Genomic DNA, 16082 nt, shown 5'->3' with positions numbered 1-16082 from the left:
TATCTATCTATCTATCTATCTATCTATCTATCTATCTATCTATCTATCTATCTATCTATCTATCTATCTATCTATCTATCTATTGAATAAGTATTAAATAGCATAAAATGCATTAAAATTATTGCACTATATTCTATACATTTACTAACCATATGATAAGTGCCCCATAAATGGAGTAAAAAACTGCATATTTACTTACAAAATGTACTGAAATGTGCAGTATTTCGGTAAGCTTAGCAAATTTTGCCTAAACAATAAAACTATTAACATAACCTAAACAATTTTTCTACACCCTACACACTACAGTACCTTCATATATGTACCAGTTTCGAAGAATAGCCTTTTGTGCATTATAATGGTTAAAACTTTAATATATTTTTTCTACACTACGTAATACAAACATATATGTTGATAATGGAAAGGAATTACAGATCTGCAAATCTTTGAGATTCCTCACTTACACGTTTTAGATCATTACTTCAGTTTTGTTTAATTTTATGAGAAATAGTGTAACAGGGAATAATTTAGCTTGTAGCACATTTAGTTAACCCACTGTAATGATTCATTACTTGACAGATGAAGATTTTCCAATTAGAGCACCCAGTAAATTATGGCAGAGTCTGACTCCCACACCCCAACCTCCTCCCAAAAGATGTTAGTAACAGTTCCACCCATTTGAACTAGTATCTCTTATGCACCTACCTCCCCTCCAAAAACAAACAAGCCAATAAACAAACAAAAACATATAAACTAACAGGAATCATTCTGCATTGGGACTTTTACCACATATAGGTATTGTTCCGCTAACAGGTCTGAGCTTCAGAGTAAAACATTAAACGCAGGACTGTAACTTTAAACTGGGTTTTCTGTTTCTCTCTTCATGATTTTGTGATGGTCTACCCAGCTGCACAAGGAACATCAGGGCCCCAGGGTCTCCAGCTCCACGCTGGTCACGGTCACCAGCAGGGGGAGGTATGCACCAAACAAAGTCTGGTCACATCAGTGACGAAGTTAAAATACAAGGTACACATTATATATATTTCTTTTATGAGCTGGCATACATAAAGCTGTCTATAAACGAACGATATAACATGTTGCAAATTACGTAATGGTTAATGTATTATAAAATGTTTAACTTTCACGTAAATATGTTGTGTAATTTTTTTGCGTGGCAACTATTGTGTTAAATGTACTCCATGCGCACGCACACACAGTCCTTATCTCCAGCCCTCATAGGCCGCTGCGAGGGGGACGATCCCGGTGGGGAGGGCCATCATTTCCGTAATGCTCATTAGGTTTGGAGGAAGCAGCACTTCTCGCCGCTCAGCTCCCGTGACGGACTATATCGCCTCCAGACCGCTCGCCATTTTTATATCCAATATAAGGAATAACTCACAAATTTTTCAATCATACGGAGTTTTTTTCCCCTCAAAACCTCACGACAGAGCTCCATAATGATGGAAATGGAGGTGATGCATTCCGGTCAACAGGTAAATAGAGTATTTCTCGCTAGAAAAGAGTAGACAAACTATCTGACATTGACTGTCAACTTCCTTTTTAATGCGGGCTATTAGAGAGATATACTTTATGTAAACTTTTATTTATCAGTTAAATTACAGCTAAATTACAGTACTAGTGTATTTACGCCAGTGTTACAGACGTTATAGCTTTAAAAGTGTGAGGTAGACTACGCCGACAGGCTGTCTTAGAGTTAGACATGTTAACTGTCTTTCAGTTCTGCAAGTCATCCACTTGTGACGCTTTTCCTGGACAGGAAAAAATCCCCATTAACAGAACAGGTTCAGATATTAGTGTTGTGATCGATTGCCCGAATAAAATAACAGGTTATTTTATCCTGGCAAGTTAGACAAACAGAACCTGGACTGTGTTGAAGCATTTGTCGTAACTGTGTCATCATCTCCCCCTGCCCACCCCGCCCTCCTCCTGCTCAAAGCATGTGATCCCATATCTGATAGCTTTTATAACCACCATGAATGATTTCTTTTACTGCTGCTTATGTCTTTGCTGTGTGTTTTACAGAGTTAATAAAAAAGGACCAAATATTACTAGACCTGTTCTTATACACTGAATGAAAATATTGAACTTGGTTGAAGTTTATTTTTTCCTGTGACATGGCCTCGCATCTTTAGTGTTTCGCTAAGCTTGTCATAGGTGAGGGTCAGTGGAAGTACAGTTGACTGATGAGGGCCCAAAGGGCTGTGCAGCTGTGTTTCATCATCCACAGTTGAGATTGGATGTCCACTGAATGGTGTTTGAAAAAAAGGTATGTTACAACAGCAGGTTCGGGTGCCTCTTTCGGGGCCTTGTGTTTAACTGTAGATAAGTAAATGAACAACCAACACTAAAGGCTTGTTAAGTTTAATATGTATCTCTGGTAACTGTCATTCTGAAGGCTCTGTGTGTAAAAGCTTTTTTGACTGTTTTTTGTGTGGCATCAAGGTGCAGGAAGTAGTTTTCTCAGCCTTTCCCCCCTTGTTCTGGTGCCGGTCCATGTCTTGTGGCAGTTGATTGTGACACCATTACTTAAGCACACCCATATTCACAGAGCCCAGTTGCCATTAATACAGAATGTGCTGTTTATAAAGCTGCATTATAACAACAGGCTAATTTAACAACCACACTGAAATCACTGACTGACAACAGTCAGTTTTTTTGGCCTTGCGGTGGTTGTTTTTTCTAAAGGACTGGCGTGACTTGTCTGATGAGCTTATTAGGTGTGACCAACAGACAAGAGTGTTTTTTTTCTTTCTTTCTTTCTTTTCTTCTTTTTATTGTTGTTTGTTAGAAAACATCAGCAACCTCAAGAAGTGAGTTTAGACATCCCACACAGACATTTTAAGGGACTTCCTCATTCCTGTACAAACCATAATGTCTAGTTGTGTGCTCACCTTCCAACCAGCGAGCAGCCTTAGTAATGTGTAATCCTTCAGTGGTCATAGCTCTGATGCAACACAGAGGCAAAGAGGGTTAGTGGATTCTTTTTTTTTTTTTTCTTCAGCACCACAACTGTAGTCAGGAAAATGGTGTCAACAATGGCTTAAAGTATTTATAGGTGCTCATATGCCATTATTATTAGTTTGCGGAGGCTTGTGACTCATCCTGTTTTTATTAAAAAAGAAAATTGAAGAAAACATTATCTGACAGGGTTTTTCTAAACAGTCCCACATCCTCCTTATTGTACATTGTTCTGCTTTGTTCTTTATTCTCCCTGAGTTCCCTTTTGGTGTCCTCTAGGCTCTCTCTTTTTTTGTATTATAAACCCAAGCTCATAAGTAATGTTTACACCCAAATCTGAGGCACAAACAAGTCACATGCTCATTTTTTATGTTTTTTTTGTGTAAACCAGTATTGCGGGTTTATGTAACATCCTTGGGCCTTGTGAAACACTTTCCTTCTGTAAATAAATTCTGCTAAAAGCCCAGAGAAGGGGCCAGCATAATTTATCTTTAGACATCCTTGTTTAAAAAGGCAAATAACAATCGGCAAGTTAGGGGAAATCTACAGGAAATGGTACTAAAATGTCATCGCATGCTCTGCCTAATGTGTAAATATATGTAGGACAAGACTATTATTGTGCTAAGATAATTTAGTAGTACTTGTAATAGTTGACTTAAATACCTAGTGAGGGTGAAATTGAGGAAATAAGCATTTTAATTTCACTCAGTATGACATTATGACCTCATAGTGTGATTAGGTACAAAGGTACATTGTAACACAAACCTTTCTGAGACCTTACGCTGTAGTCTTTGCCGTAACCTGAGCACCTTCAAAGAACTGCAGCTATAGGTTGGCATCAATGTAGCTGTTGCCAAATAGACATATGTAAATGCAACACTATTATACATTTACCGCATAATCATAATTGACGAATTACAGTGCCAATTTTACTTTGTTTATATGTTTATATGTTCTTCGCTCATATGTTCTTCACCAACCATAATACTGTATACTATGGCCACATTTTCTAAATGGTGTAATATGATTTAACTTCTAAACTAGTTTGGAACCATCCTTTAAATCTGAACTTTAAGTACTCGCTAAAAAACGATCCCTGGCTGTGTGGGAGTCTGAATACGCCAAACAAATTCACACTTCTGCGTAACTGGATAAGCAGTGACTACTTCCCTTCACTGGAAAAAGTATCAAATGAGGATATGTGTCTTTTGCTGGTGTGTGGTGACAACAGAGGAAGGAGAGAAATGCGTTCATTATTCATGCAGTTTCTGTCCCTTGACATTAGTGCCTGTGTTGTTGTCGGTGATCAGATACTGAGGGACAGGGTGTGGCAGGTGCAACAGTCAAGCTTCGCAGCAGGGACGTTCTGTTTGGCTGCGATGCTCAGAACACTCCTATGCAGGACAGCATGGCTGCTTGCAAACTCTGTTAACCGATCTGCGGCTGTCTTTCTAGGACATGGACCTGATTGACATACTGTGGAAGCAAGACATTGATCTTGGTGCCAGGCGTGAAGTGTTTGACTACAACCACCGTCAGAAAGAGCATGAGCTCCAGAGGCAGCGGGAGCTGGAGGAGGAGAAGAAGCTGCATTTGCTCCGGGAGCAGGAGAAGGCCCTGCTGGCACAGCTACAGCTAGATGAGGAGACGGGAGAATACATACCTCGAGCCCCGCTGCAGCCTGCCGTCACACCTCTAGAGGTAGGTACACAGGTACATACACGCTCCATCATTACTCATGTCAAAGGTACACCCCTCCCACCTCATTTTATAGGCTCTGGCTGTGTTGTAGCTAGGTTACCACCTCATCCTGTGTAAATGCAGCAGCGCAGGTTGGACTTCAGTTTTGCATCAGTGCTCTGCAGGGACCTGAGCGCTATAAATACACAATCATGTGCTGCTGTTAAAACATGGTGTGCCAAAAAGCTGGTAGATGCTAGATGGTAAAAAGTAACACAAGGTATTTTAACTTCTGTTGCAGAATGCCAGTTTCACAGAAACAAGTGACAACATGTCATTCGATGAATGTTTGCAGCTACTGGCAGAGACGTTTCCTGTAGAAGAAACTGAGGTAAGAACATTGATCAGAAATTAACAGAAATGAACCGCGTGATTGTTGGGCATCGTTTTTAGCTGTATAAAAACTGTCATATCTGTTTTGTCTCCTAGAACACTTCAGTTTGTCTGGACACACCTGCTGTCTCAGCAGCCATCAGCAGCAACATGATGATGTCCCCCGAACAACCAGCTCCATCACCTGCCACCCTCTCCCCAGGACAGCTGCCACCACCAGCACCACAGGGAATGCCCCCAGATTTGGAGGAGGCCTGGATGGAGATTCTGTCCCTCCCCGAGCTGCAGGTATGACACAGAGATTCTACGAACTCAGCGACATGGCATTTCGTGTGGTGGAACAAATACAAAAAGAAAAAAAATGGATAAATGGCAGGAGCTTGACATTAGAAGACAAACAGTTGTTGTTTTCTTTAGGAATCCAGTGCACACTGCTAATTCCACTCCGACTAACTTTCATCATCTAGACATTTTACAGCATTAGAAGCATGGTTGCTCAGGGGTTATATAATTCATATGATTAATAGCCACTAACATTTTTGCGCAGAGCCAAAAGATAGCTTGCTCAGATCAGGTGTGTCTTCAAATCTTTGCTTAGTAGCAGAAAGGTGAAGTCATTTTCATTAGCTGCTTTATCAGCTCGGTTTCAAGGCACCTCATATTTGCATTAGCTGGTGGGTGGAGCATTGCACCATTAGTTGCCTCGACCTTTGACTGAGTGGACTGGGCTGCGGTTGTAACCACAAAATAGAATTGGCAGGACTAATCTAGTTAGTTGGTGATGATACTAAAAGTGTAGACATGAAAGCTGAGTGGAATTGTGCTCAAACTTGTAAAAGCTGCTTCATGAAGATAAGATATTCTGTTTACAGCAGTAGGAAGTTCCGACATTTCAACAACTGGATAGTTTTGTTAATCACAGTAGGCAATCTTGTGCTAAAACCAGCTCTACCGGCATTCAGTGGAGCACAGGGAGCTGCAACAACTGAACAGCTCAATGGTTCAGACTTTGTTAGCTGAAACCCTGTTTAGTGATGATAACAGATTAAGAAGGAGAAATTTAATAGAGTAAAATTATACTTATAAAACATACTAATCTTAGGTTTCAATATTTCAACAATGAAACCACTTAATAACAGTCATTCAGTTTTGAATGTGTGATAAGTCTTTTTTTGTAGGCTTTTTAATATCCTACCACACATAAATGTTGAGAATTTTTTTAAGCCGTACTTAAAATGAGTGCATTTATTTTAAAATTGTAATTTTTTTTTGTAGGAATGCCTCAACATGCAAATGGAGGACACACTGGAGACCACAACCTATCCCCTTCAAGACAGCCCTGAAATACAGAATCCAAACTACTCTTTTTACCCCATGACAGATGAGAAAGCAAACAGTTTAAATGTCGATCCCACAGAGTTTATGAACACATTTGACAGCTCCGTTCCCAGCATGGCTCCAGCTGATGGCCTCAGCCCGATAAAAGTAAAAACCTCTCAATTAAATGCCAATTTATGCGCAGAAAGTTTCTGTAACATATTTTATCAGAACACTATATTGGAAGAGAGCAGTGGTCAGCATGAGCTCGAAGGAAATGAAAGTGCTGCCATGTCCGATGTCCCGAACGAGGCCCCCTTCACTCCCATGGATTTGTACAGCCTCTCACCCGGAGATGCCTTTGACAGAAGCAAGCAAAATCTAATAACAGAACAGCCAGACTCAGATTCGGGGATCTCTACAAATGCAAGTCCTGCAAAATCTGCATATGGAAGCGAGTCCTTTAGATGCAGCGACTCGGACATGGAGGAGATGGACCAGAACCCTGGCAGCGCAGAATCTGACTACTCTGAGATGTTTTCATTAAATTTCCAACCAGATGACGCACACTCAGCAATTTCCGTATCTATACCATCTCAGCAACCAAACGAGCACGAGAAGAATCCCAAACATAAGGTGGACCCAGGAGAAGAGAGCAGCCACAAGAACGCCCCCTTCACCAAAGATAAAGCGAAGAAACGCTCTAATGTGCGTCTCTCCAGAGACGAACAGAGAGCCAAGGCGCTCAAAATCCCCTTTACCGTTGACATGATTATCAACCTCCCCGTTGATGATTTTAATGAGATGATGTCAAAACACCAACTGAACGAGGCCCAGCTGGCCCTGGTCCGCGACATACGCCGCCGCGGAAAGAACAAGGTGGCAGCCCAGAACTGCCGTAAACGCAAGATGGAGAACATAGTGGGTTTGGAGAGTGAGCTGGACTCGCTGAAGGAAGAAAAAGAGCGCCTGCTGAGTGAGAAGAGCAAGAACATGACAGACCTGAAGGAAATGAAGTGGCAGCTCAACAACTTGTACCTGGAGGTCTTTGGCATGTTGAGAGATGAGAAGGGAAATTCCTACTCCCCATCAGAGTACTCCCTTCAGCAGTCAACGGATGGCAGCGTCTTTCTCGTTCCCCGCATTAAAAAGACTTTTAAAAGTGACGACAGACACTGATCTCCTTTGTAATATGGTACTTCATTATTATAGTATACTATACTATGCAATAACTTTGTAGTTGCTCAGCTTTAAGCGTTAATAGCTCAGCAGAACTATTGTATAGTTTTTGCTTCTCTTGAATGTTCTACTATTTTTTTATATTTTACTTCTTTTGTACTCCGACACCTTCACAGATTCTTTAACCAATAGTTTGTAAATATAAGCACTGAGATTGATTAAAAAAAGTTACTGTGTTTGTACATATATATTGTATATATATTATATTTCTGTATGCTAATGACTATTTCAATCAGTTACTTATTTTATAACTTTATCCTTATGATTTGCTCCCCTTTTTTATTCTGATTTCTGTGCTTTGAAATAAACTATTCATATAGCTACTTAGCCTCCCGCTGACTGAAAACAATATTGCGTGCTATGCTGCAGCCACAGCCCACAACAGATTGGTGCCAGATGGATATGTAGTTTTAAGATACTATTGCATAACCTACCACATGTTCAAGACCGTTCCTGACATGAATGCTTTGCTAAAGTGCTTACAGCGCAGCAAATGAATAGAATTTTGTAAAGACACAAAGACGTCACTGGATTGAAATGCTTTCACAATCTGCTCAACTTGTATAGGAGCGAGCTTGTTTGTACAGTAACCCAAATCTTTTTATTCTATTAAAACTCCTGGTAAAATAACTCACACCCACAGCATTCTTTATGACGCGGTACAAAGGGCACAATTGTCAAGGTACAGTCGAGTATGCTCAGCGCTAAACATGAATGACAAGTCCACAATACTCCAACGGGAAAGTGCATTCAAAGGCAAAGCCTGTTGCAATCAATGTGCCCCCACGCCATGCACTTTCACACACAGACTCTCCCCTTTGGTTGTCAAGCCTGTTTTCTGCACGTGGCAAACAAAACTGGAGGGTAGAGTTAAAAAAAAAAAATTCCAAGGACACACGTTAATCAAATAATAAAATGCTCTGATAACATTTACTCTGAGGAATAAAGAAACAGTTTAAGAAATAAAACACTCATATCATGAAAAATCCCTTTATTCAAACACATAAGTCAAACGTTACATATTCTGCTTAGCAGACAAAATGGTTCACTGGTGTGCCCTTAACAAATAAGTTTTTCTTTTCTTTCCTTCGTTGACTCGCTCTTTGTCTCTCCTGACATGAGGCTGGTTATTTTACATGCCTTTGCAAAGATAATATCCTGGGAGAGACAGGATAACAGTGGGCACCGTTTTTGTTTTTTATACTGAGCAGTCTAGACATAAAGTATGTGGAATCAAAACATTTGACACCTAAACTTTGTCCACCTAGTCGCAACACGACCAAAGTATCACAAACATGAATACATATAAATCAGAAATAAGTTAAAAAAATAATTAAATGTCAAGTTTATTTTTATGCATTTGATGAAAGATCATTCATCACTTCTAAAAACTACACGGTATATGTGCCGTAGGAGGACTTGTCATGATTATGGAAACTTTACAAAAAGTCCCTCAATTTGCTGGCTTACTTGGCTACTCTGAGAGCTGAAACAAATGGAAGCACTTTGTAAATGGCCTGTAATGGAAAAATACTATGCTTTCATCTATTACACCAATATTTGAGTATACTCACATTTAATGCTATACGTGCCTGTGACCCCTGCTGATAGTTTTTTTTTAAACAATTCTTTTAAAAAATTGGTTACATTTCTTTTTAAAAATGTTAGCTTTCTAGAGAGCCTCAGCCTCCAGTTTAAAGTGCTTATTTAATAAGTCACAGTTTATACTGTGTGAATTGATACTGTAATATTATAACTGTTGATTTTTCTGACTTTGCACCTTTTGGGATTAGGATTGTTTGATACATGATAAAACTAAAAATGGGAGCTCCTTGTGTAGTGGTTTACACATTTACTCAGTTTGATCCTGGAAGGAGATACAAATCCCTTGGAGGGTTGTGCCAAGAAGGGCATTGGGTGTAGGATTTGGTCAAATGAAATATGCAGACCTACCCTCTGAAGTAGGGGAGCAACTGAAAGTAGTTCCTTATAAAACTTTCTTAATTTCCTTTCTTGGAATGGATGATAATCTTTCTGTTTCAAGTGTTCAATCACCACCACCTTTATTTGAGCTTTAATATATACTGATGATAAGCATAAAGAGTATTTGGCTTCAAAGCGTACCGAGCAGTGGGGTGAAGGGCACATGCTGATTCTGCTCAAAGTAGACAAATACTGAAGGTCAACCTGCTTTGTTTATCTTAAAACACCCTGTGTTTTGCACCTTGTGTAATCAGCATTAGATTGAAATATGAGCAGGCTTGGACAATATTTAAAAAAAAAAAAAAAAAAAAAAGTCTTACCCATCCAGAACCTTCCATGTTATCAGGTCTTTACAGATTTTCAGCAAGAAGAGAATTCCTCTTTCCACATCTGTAAATCAAGCAAAATGGTTACTCTTACCTGTTCCATCTTCTCAAGTCAGCTTTGTGAAATACTCATTCCCTTTTCTTCTTAATGTCTGAGTTCTAGTATTTGCGGGTAAAACTGCGGTATCTCTGACTCAACAGGACCTCCAGTGTGTCCTAGTCTTTCTTCACTAGCACGGGCTGCTGGAGAGTTTAGCTAGTCTTGAAAAAAAGATAGATGCTCACTATCAGGCACGACACTGCAAGCTTCCTCCATGGGCGTTGTGCTCGATGCTGCCTTCTCCCTTCTCTCTCAAACTGCTGACTGGTCCACTGTGCTGGGGCTGAAGACGTCCTGTCTGACAGTCATCTGCAAATCTTCCACACTAGTGACGCTGAAGCCCAAAATGCTGGTGCTTGTAGCTGTTATCCTACTTGCGTAAGTGGTGTCTGGGCCCTTCACTAGGACTACCCAAAACTCCCTTTATATTGACCCTGGTACAAGTACATGAATGCAACACGCATACACTATTTTCACGTCACAGAGCTCCTAAATAATACTCCACCAGATGGGAAAGTTGTGGACCAGCTGATTTGCTACACTTCAGTCACAATAAGCAAGCAACAGATATATTAATAACTCATTTCATCTTTTTCTGAACCAAAGATGCACTGAACCTCATGTTACTTTACTACACAATTTTATTCGGTCTTTTTCAACTAATCAAAATATTTGAACAATCTATAATTCGGTTTGCTGGGAACAAGAAGAGTGAGGGATTCCCTTAATTCTACTCCAGACTGCTTGTAATTGTTGACACTGGTACTACGAGGGATTTACACACTGAGCTTTACATACAAAATCAAAAAATACACTTGACACTTGCAATTGTGAAATCATAATAACTTTAGAATGAATGTATAAAGCTATCTTATCTAAGGACCTAAAATTATTATTCTATGTGACAAAAACCAGGTTAAAAGACAAAGGTTAATTGGCCAGCAGAAAACTTACCCATATAAAAAAGAAAAATAAAGATATTTAGAACTGACTTCAGATTAAAAAAACAAAAAAAACATAGCAACCCCAAAACACTTTACTCTTTATCCCTGATACCACAGGCACAATACACACACACTTCAGACGCACAGAAGGAAAAATTGCTCAGTAGGGAAACATCTATCACAATTAGGGTAGAGTATCATCTGCACTCATGTCTTGTATACAGTCCTTCTTCCATAAACTTCTCCGATTTAGCTGCAGTAATTTCTGACTTGTGTGTTCCTCTAATGCTTTCAGATGACTGCCTCAAAGTAACCTGCAGCTTTCCTGACAATTCCTTTGCTCACCTCCTCGCCTCTGCTGCTAAGAACTGAAGCCTGTTGAATGGATACAGGATAGAACAAATAGTTATTCTGCACTTTTTATGGGCTCACTCTGTACTGTGCTACGAGGGCGGTGTGAAGCTGAATGCAACTTACCACAACATTAAATAATTAATATCGCCGAGAGCCGTAGCCGCCGCTGCCACCACCGGAGCCGTATCCACCTGCAGTCGCAAAATTACGATGCTGTTACTCAGACTTGAAGTCTGAAGGTACTACGAGAAACTGCAGGGTGAAACTTACCGCCATAGGGTCCACCTGAGTTCCTGCCTCCAAAGCTGTTTCCCTTCATGGGCCCATAGTTTGACTGCTGACCACCATAGTTTCCAAAGTCATTGTAATTTCCACCACCTCCATATCCTGAAGATGCAGGTCAATTTTAAGGAAAGCTTTGGTTTCAACTATCTCGCACACACCTCCGCTATTCACATCCCGCGGGCAATTCAATCAAAATTCTGTAGGAAATAAAACTTTTACCTCCACCATTACCTCCATAGCCTCCGTCACAGTTGCCACCAAATCCTCCACCCTGGTTGCCATACCCAGGACCTCCACCTCCGTAGCCCCCTCGGCCACCTCCATAACCTGGTCCGCCACCATAATTTCCTCCTGGACCTATTATTTAATTAAGAAACAAAATAAAAATTAAAAATAAATGATTTTTTTTCTATAACACAGACAAACTGTTATAACATGGCACTACTGCAAAGAGTATTCTACAGACACACCAGTTGTGTAAGCATGACTTTTAAACCCATTAAAATAACCACCTTAGTGACTTTTGACCCCTAAATCAGTGCACCTGCTATAGTTTAAACTCATTAAAAGGCAAAACCTTTGAAAAACGGCTCACCATTGTCAAAATCATCCCCATATCCACCCCGTCCTCCACCATAGCCACCTAAAAAACAAGATAAAGAGATTACCAAGAAGAATCACATATTATAATGATCCCAATCAACATCACAGACCCCTCACACCCTGGACACCGACCCTGACCTGCTGCCAAATGTATAGAAGCCTGCAGACCAGGACCACCCGACACAGAAACTGTTTTTTCCCCTTGCCATCTCCCTCCCAAACAGTTGAACTGTCACAATGCTAGACACAATGCATATACTTGGCCAATAAACGCGATTCTGATTCTAAACATAGTTTTAGACTCCTATTATCTAAAACCGAATGCCTTAATTAAAAGAAATTATATTACTTCTGCTCACATAGCAAACCTTAATTTGAAACGGTCTTTTTACATGCAGTAATCTACTGAAGACTACTGATGGTAGGTTTATATTAGCATAGGCACCAGAATTTGAGAGCAAATGGTCTTTTATATTGATCAATTCATAAATACACAGTACACTTTGATATAGACATCCACACAAAGACACTCGTACTGACACACAGAACACACGTATATGCAATATTTGCAAGTACTGTGAAGTTTTGATGTTATTTCTGTGCTTCCATCCCAAATTTAAACTTCAAATTAATGTGCTTAAGGCCAGAAGTGCTTTGACTTGACATGCAAACTACCCACCTCTGCCAAAGTTGCCGCCGCCTCCAAAATTACCACCTCTGCCCATGAAATTTCCCGATCCCCCGCTCCTGCCTATTTAAAGAAAGGTATAATTTTAAAGATTTTTATGACATGAACTGCATACTGTACATGCCAAATCAGTAAGTCTAATTTTAATCTTTCTTTGATTGCATGCTTACCCCTGTTATTGGATATAGCACTCATTTCCTGTTTTGACAGAGCTTTCCTGACTTCACAATTGTGGAAGTTGATTGTGTGGAATTTCTGGGCTTCAAGGAAAATAGGAAAAACATTACATGTTTATTCACTGCTTTCTGTTTACTAACAGTTTGGCTAACTCTGAAATCTGAATGAGCCCATACCAACAATTTTGTCTACAGTATCATGGTCATCAAAAGTGACAAAGCAGAATCCTCTCTTCTTCCCTGTGGAGCGTTCCTCCATGATGTCAATGCATTCGATCTTTCCATATTTCTCAAAATACTCGCGAATGTGGTACTCCTCAGTATCTTCCTTGATGCCACCAACAAAGATCTTCTTCACTGTCAGATGGGCGCCTGGTTTATTGGAGTCCTAAAGTGGAGTGCATTAGTAAGTACACACCAAACAATAACATATCTGTAGTAACTGTGCTCTGGTCTGGGATTTATTAATTTCTTCCTTTATTTTACCTCTCGGGACACAGCCCTCTTGGGCTCTACAACTCGGCCATCTACTTTATGAGGTCTTGCTTTCATGGCATCATCGACTTCCCTTACAGACGAGTATGTTACAAAGCCAAACCCTCTTGATCGTTTGCTGTTAGGATCTCTCATTACCTAGGGACAAAACAGGTTTAACAGGTACAGTTCAAGTGGTGTGCTATTACATTTACACGTTGTCACCTGTATTTGAAATCACTTTAAAACTAGCCCATGAGAAAAATACAAACCACACAATCTGTAAGGGTACCCCATTGTTCAAAATGGGTCCGTAAACTCTCCTCCGTAGTTTCAAAGCTCAGACCTCCAATGAACAGCTTTCTGAGCTGCTCAGGCTCTTTAGCGCCACGGTCCTATAAAAAAAAAAAAAAAAAAGGGGCAAACACACCACCTGGTTAAAGATGCATCACAAAACTAACTGTGAAATGACCCTACACGTAAGAAGTTGTTACTACGTTGTACTAATAACCCTAAAGTAAGACATTACACACAAGAATTGTGTTTCAGACACTTTCTCTTTCTTTCTTTTTTAAATCAGCAAAATGTCCCTCTTTGTTTAAACAACGTTGTGTCTTGGAAAAAACATACAAATTTATTAAAAAAGACATCAAATATAACAATTCAGTAAAACAGAGATACATAAAAAACTATATTGATGTATGTAACGGATTAAGGAAATTTCCTATGGTTATTTTTATTTTCTTAAGCATAAATGGCCAGATGAAATGTATGGGATTCTGCAATCAATATTTTTATATGGCAGCTTTTCACAACAGGTGGTTTCTTCGTACTCTGAGCCTGAAATTTCAACTTCAGCATTAATTAAAGTGTTTTACTGAAGGTTTCTTCAGACATCAATTATTGTTCTTGTTAATAAAATGTAATTCGTGTTTTAAACCAACACCTACAGACTAACACATCTGTTATGGTGGAAAATATATACAAATATATACAAATTTACCTCCACAGTGAGACTAAAAATATAATTTATAGAAAAGACAAAAACAAAAACAAAGAGAAAACAATATTTGAATATTTATCAGTTATGAAATTAGGCTGTTCAGCTGTAGTGTCAGCCCTTAATACCAGACTGTGACATTAACTCTTAGGCGACACACTCAGTTAAAAAAAACAACAACCCCACAACACTTAAAAAACAAAAATACACAGAATTCTATTACGTGACATGCTGCATATACCATCTAACCTGTCCGTGTCCATAGTACAGTCTGGGTTAGCCTGAGCTGCATTAGCTTTAGCAGCTAGCATTAGCTCGCTTCAAGACAGACGCAGGTACTCTAGCAACACTAACAATATACACATAAACAAGTAAAACGCACTTGCTCTAATAACTACCTTTGGTTTATAAACTCCAGCGAGATTGTTTATTTATTTATTTGGGAAAGCGCCAACCCCAACACAATATACTGCTCTCCAGCTCCATAGCCGGAGAGCTGTACGTTTAGTCTTGTTGGACCACCATTAGCTTAGCTACAGTCTTAGCTAAAACGACCAGCTTTACAGTAACAGAGCAGCCACATGTTATGATGCAACACAATACACCCTCTGAGCACTGTCGTGCTACAGAATAGCCACTGTCTCCATGCATGTCTCACACAACCGTAATTAATTTGCAACATTTGCCAGAACCTCACCTCCATTTTGCAGATGTCCACGGACGCAGATCTGAGCGGATCACGTGACCCAATCGGCGTGGCTGCTGATGCTGGTCGTAAGACGATCGTGAACTACAGTGGTCAAAATTTAAAACACAGCACTCTATAGCCTCCATGACTCATGAGCACAGACTGCCATATAAAGCTTCTTGTATAATATTAATTCTGATTAAAGTTATCTTAGTACACTCTGTCTTTTACTGCTCGCCTCGTTTCCTGCAACAAATCAATGTTACTTTGCGCCATCTGCTGGTTGACTTGGAGTACCAACCATCAACCCTTCCATCCATCAAGCCCTCCATAGTCAATGCTTCATGTTTGTGCTGCTGATGTTAGTCTGCAGCACAAGCAGCATTTATAACCGACATATCTCTGACCAGTGTCTACTGGACTCCCAGGTACATTTCTTTTCACACAAACCTGCCTTTGATTCATTTCAGTGAAATAACTGCTGATGCAATCTAGGCTGTAAATCGTTGCTTCAATGTCAGTAAAAAAAAAACAAAAAAAACTCCAATGCAAGCCAAACCCTAAAAACAGGCATCTTCCAAATTTTGTATTGCATTTGGAGCAATATAAATAAATACATAAAAACAAAAAAGGATTAGAATTCAGATTATTATCACATACAGTAAAACAAGCAAAGTAATTTCAGTAAGAGGACCAAAGTGTGATTGGGCTACTTCTTATATAGCGCTTTTTACTCTAGTTTAGCACTCAGCCCCTCCCCCACCCCCGACCAGTAAACACAACAAACTTAAAAACCTACAAAGTTGTTTTTATCAGATATTTTAGTATTTTAATGGCAGAATGTTTACAACTTTCT

General features: G+C 39.6%; 2 protein-coding genes across 5 annotated transcripts; one reads left to right on the top strand and one right to left on the bottom strand.

The window, feature by feature from the left end:
- Positions 1–1274: 1274 nt before the first annotated feature.
- On the top strand, positions 1275–7928 carry nfe2l2a (nuclear factor, erythroid 2-like 2a). Its single transcript, XM_005921457.3, has 5 exons — positions 1275–1490; positions 4432–4677; positions 4958–5047; positions 5146–5337; positions 6325–7928. The coding sequence occupies exons 1-5, from the start codon at positions 1455–1457 to the stop codon at positions 7543–7545; spliced, it is 1785 nt and encodes a 594-aa protein (XP_005921519.1). The 5' UTR covers positions 1275–1454; the 3' UTR covers positions 7546–7928.
- A 653-nt stretch (positions 7929–8581) lies between these two features.
- Positions 8582–15407, bottom strand: hnrnpa3 (heterogeneous nuclear ribonucleoprotein A3). Of its 4 annotated transcripts, XR_006054361.1 has the most exons (12): positions 15236–15405; positions 13811–13933; positions 13551–13697; positions 13242–13452; positions 13059–13148; positions 12880–12951; positions 12193–12240; positions 11817–11954; positions 11583–11699; positions 11436–11503; positions 10200–11333; positions 8582–9978 (listed from the first exon to the last, which is right to left on the bottom strand). XR_006054361.1 is itself a non-coding variant. In XM_042220402.1 (11 exons), the coding sequence occupies exons 1-10, from the start codon at positions 15239–15241 to the stop codon at positions 11451–11453; spliced, it is 993 nt and encodes a 330-aa protein (XP_042076336.1). In that variant the 5' UTR covers positions 15242–15407; the 3' UTR covers positions 8582–11333; positions 11436–11450. The 4 variants fall into 4 exon arrangements, 3 of the variants coding, with proteins under 3 accessions (XP_042076336.1, XP_005921521.1, XP_005921520.1); XM_042220402.1 differs by having other exon boundaries at positions 8582–11333; positions 11829–11954; positions 15236–15407; XM_005921459.3 differs by lacking the exon at positions 10200–11333 and having other exon boundaries at positions 15236–15406.
- Between the last annotated feature and the right edge of the window lie 675 nt (positions 15408–16082).

The sequence above is a fragment of the Haplochromis burtoni genome, unplaced genomic scaffold (genome assembly GCF_018398535.1).
Source record: "Haplochromis burtoni strain Fernald_Lab_line unplaced genomic scaffold, NCSU_Asbu1 Contig_48, whole genome shotgun sequence".
Classification (NCBI taxonomy): domain Eukaryota; kingdom Metazoa; phylum Chordata; class Actinopteri; order Cichliformes; family Cichlidae; genus Haplochromis; species Haplochromis burtoni.
This window is presented reverse-complemented; position numbering and strand designations above follow the sequence as displayed.

What these genes read in the sequence shown, in the direction of transcription:
- nfe2l2a (XM_005921457.3), top strand. Translation starts at nt 1,455, where the DNA reads ATGATGGAAATGGAGGTGATGCATTCCGGTCAACAG. An exon ending in TTCCTGTAGAAGAAACTGAG is followed by an intron (nt 5,048 to 5,145) that starts GTAAGAACATTG and finishes TTTGTCTCCTAG; the next exon opens with AACACTTCAGTTTGTCTGGA. An exon ending in TGTCCCTCCCCGAGCTGCAG is followed by an intron (nt 5,338 to 6,324) that starts GTATGACACAGA and finishes TTTTTTTTGTAG; the next exon opens with GAATGCCTCAACATGCAAAT.
- hnrnpa3 (XM_005921459.3), bottom strand. An exon ending in CTATGGAGGTAATGGTGGAG is followed by an intron (nt 11,700 to 11,816) that starts GTAAAAGTTTTA and finishes CTGCATCTTCAG; the next exon opens with GATATGGAGGTGGTGGAAAT. An exon ending in CTCAGGTGGACCCTATGGCG is followed by an intron (nt 11,504 to 11,582) that starts GTAAGTTTCACC and finishes TTGCGACTGCAG; the next exon opens with GTGGATACGGCTCCGGTGGT.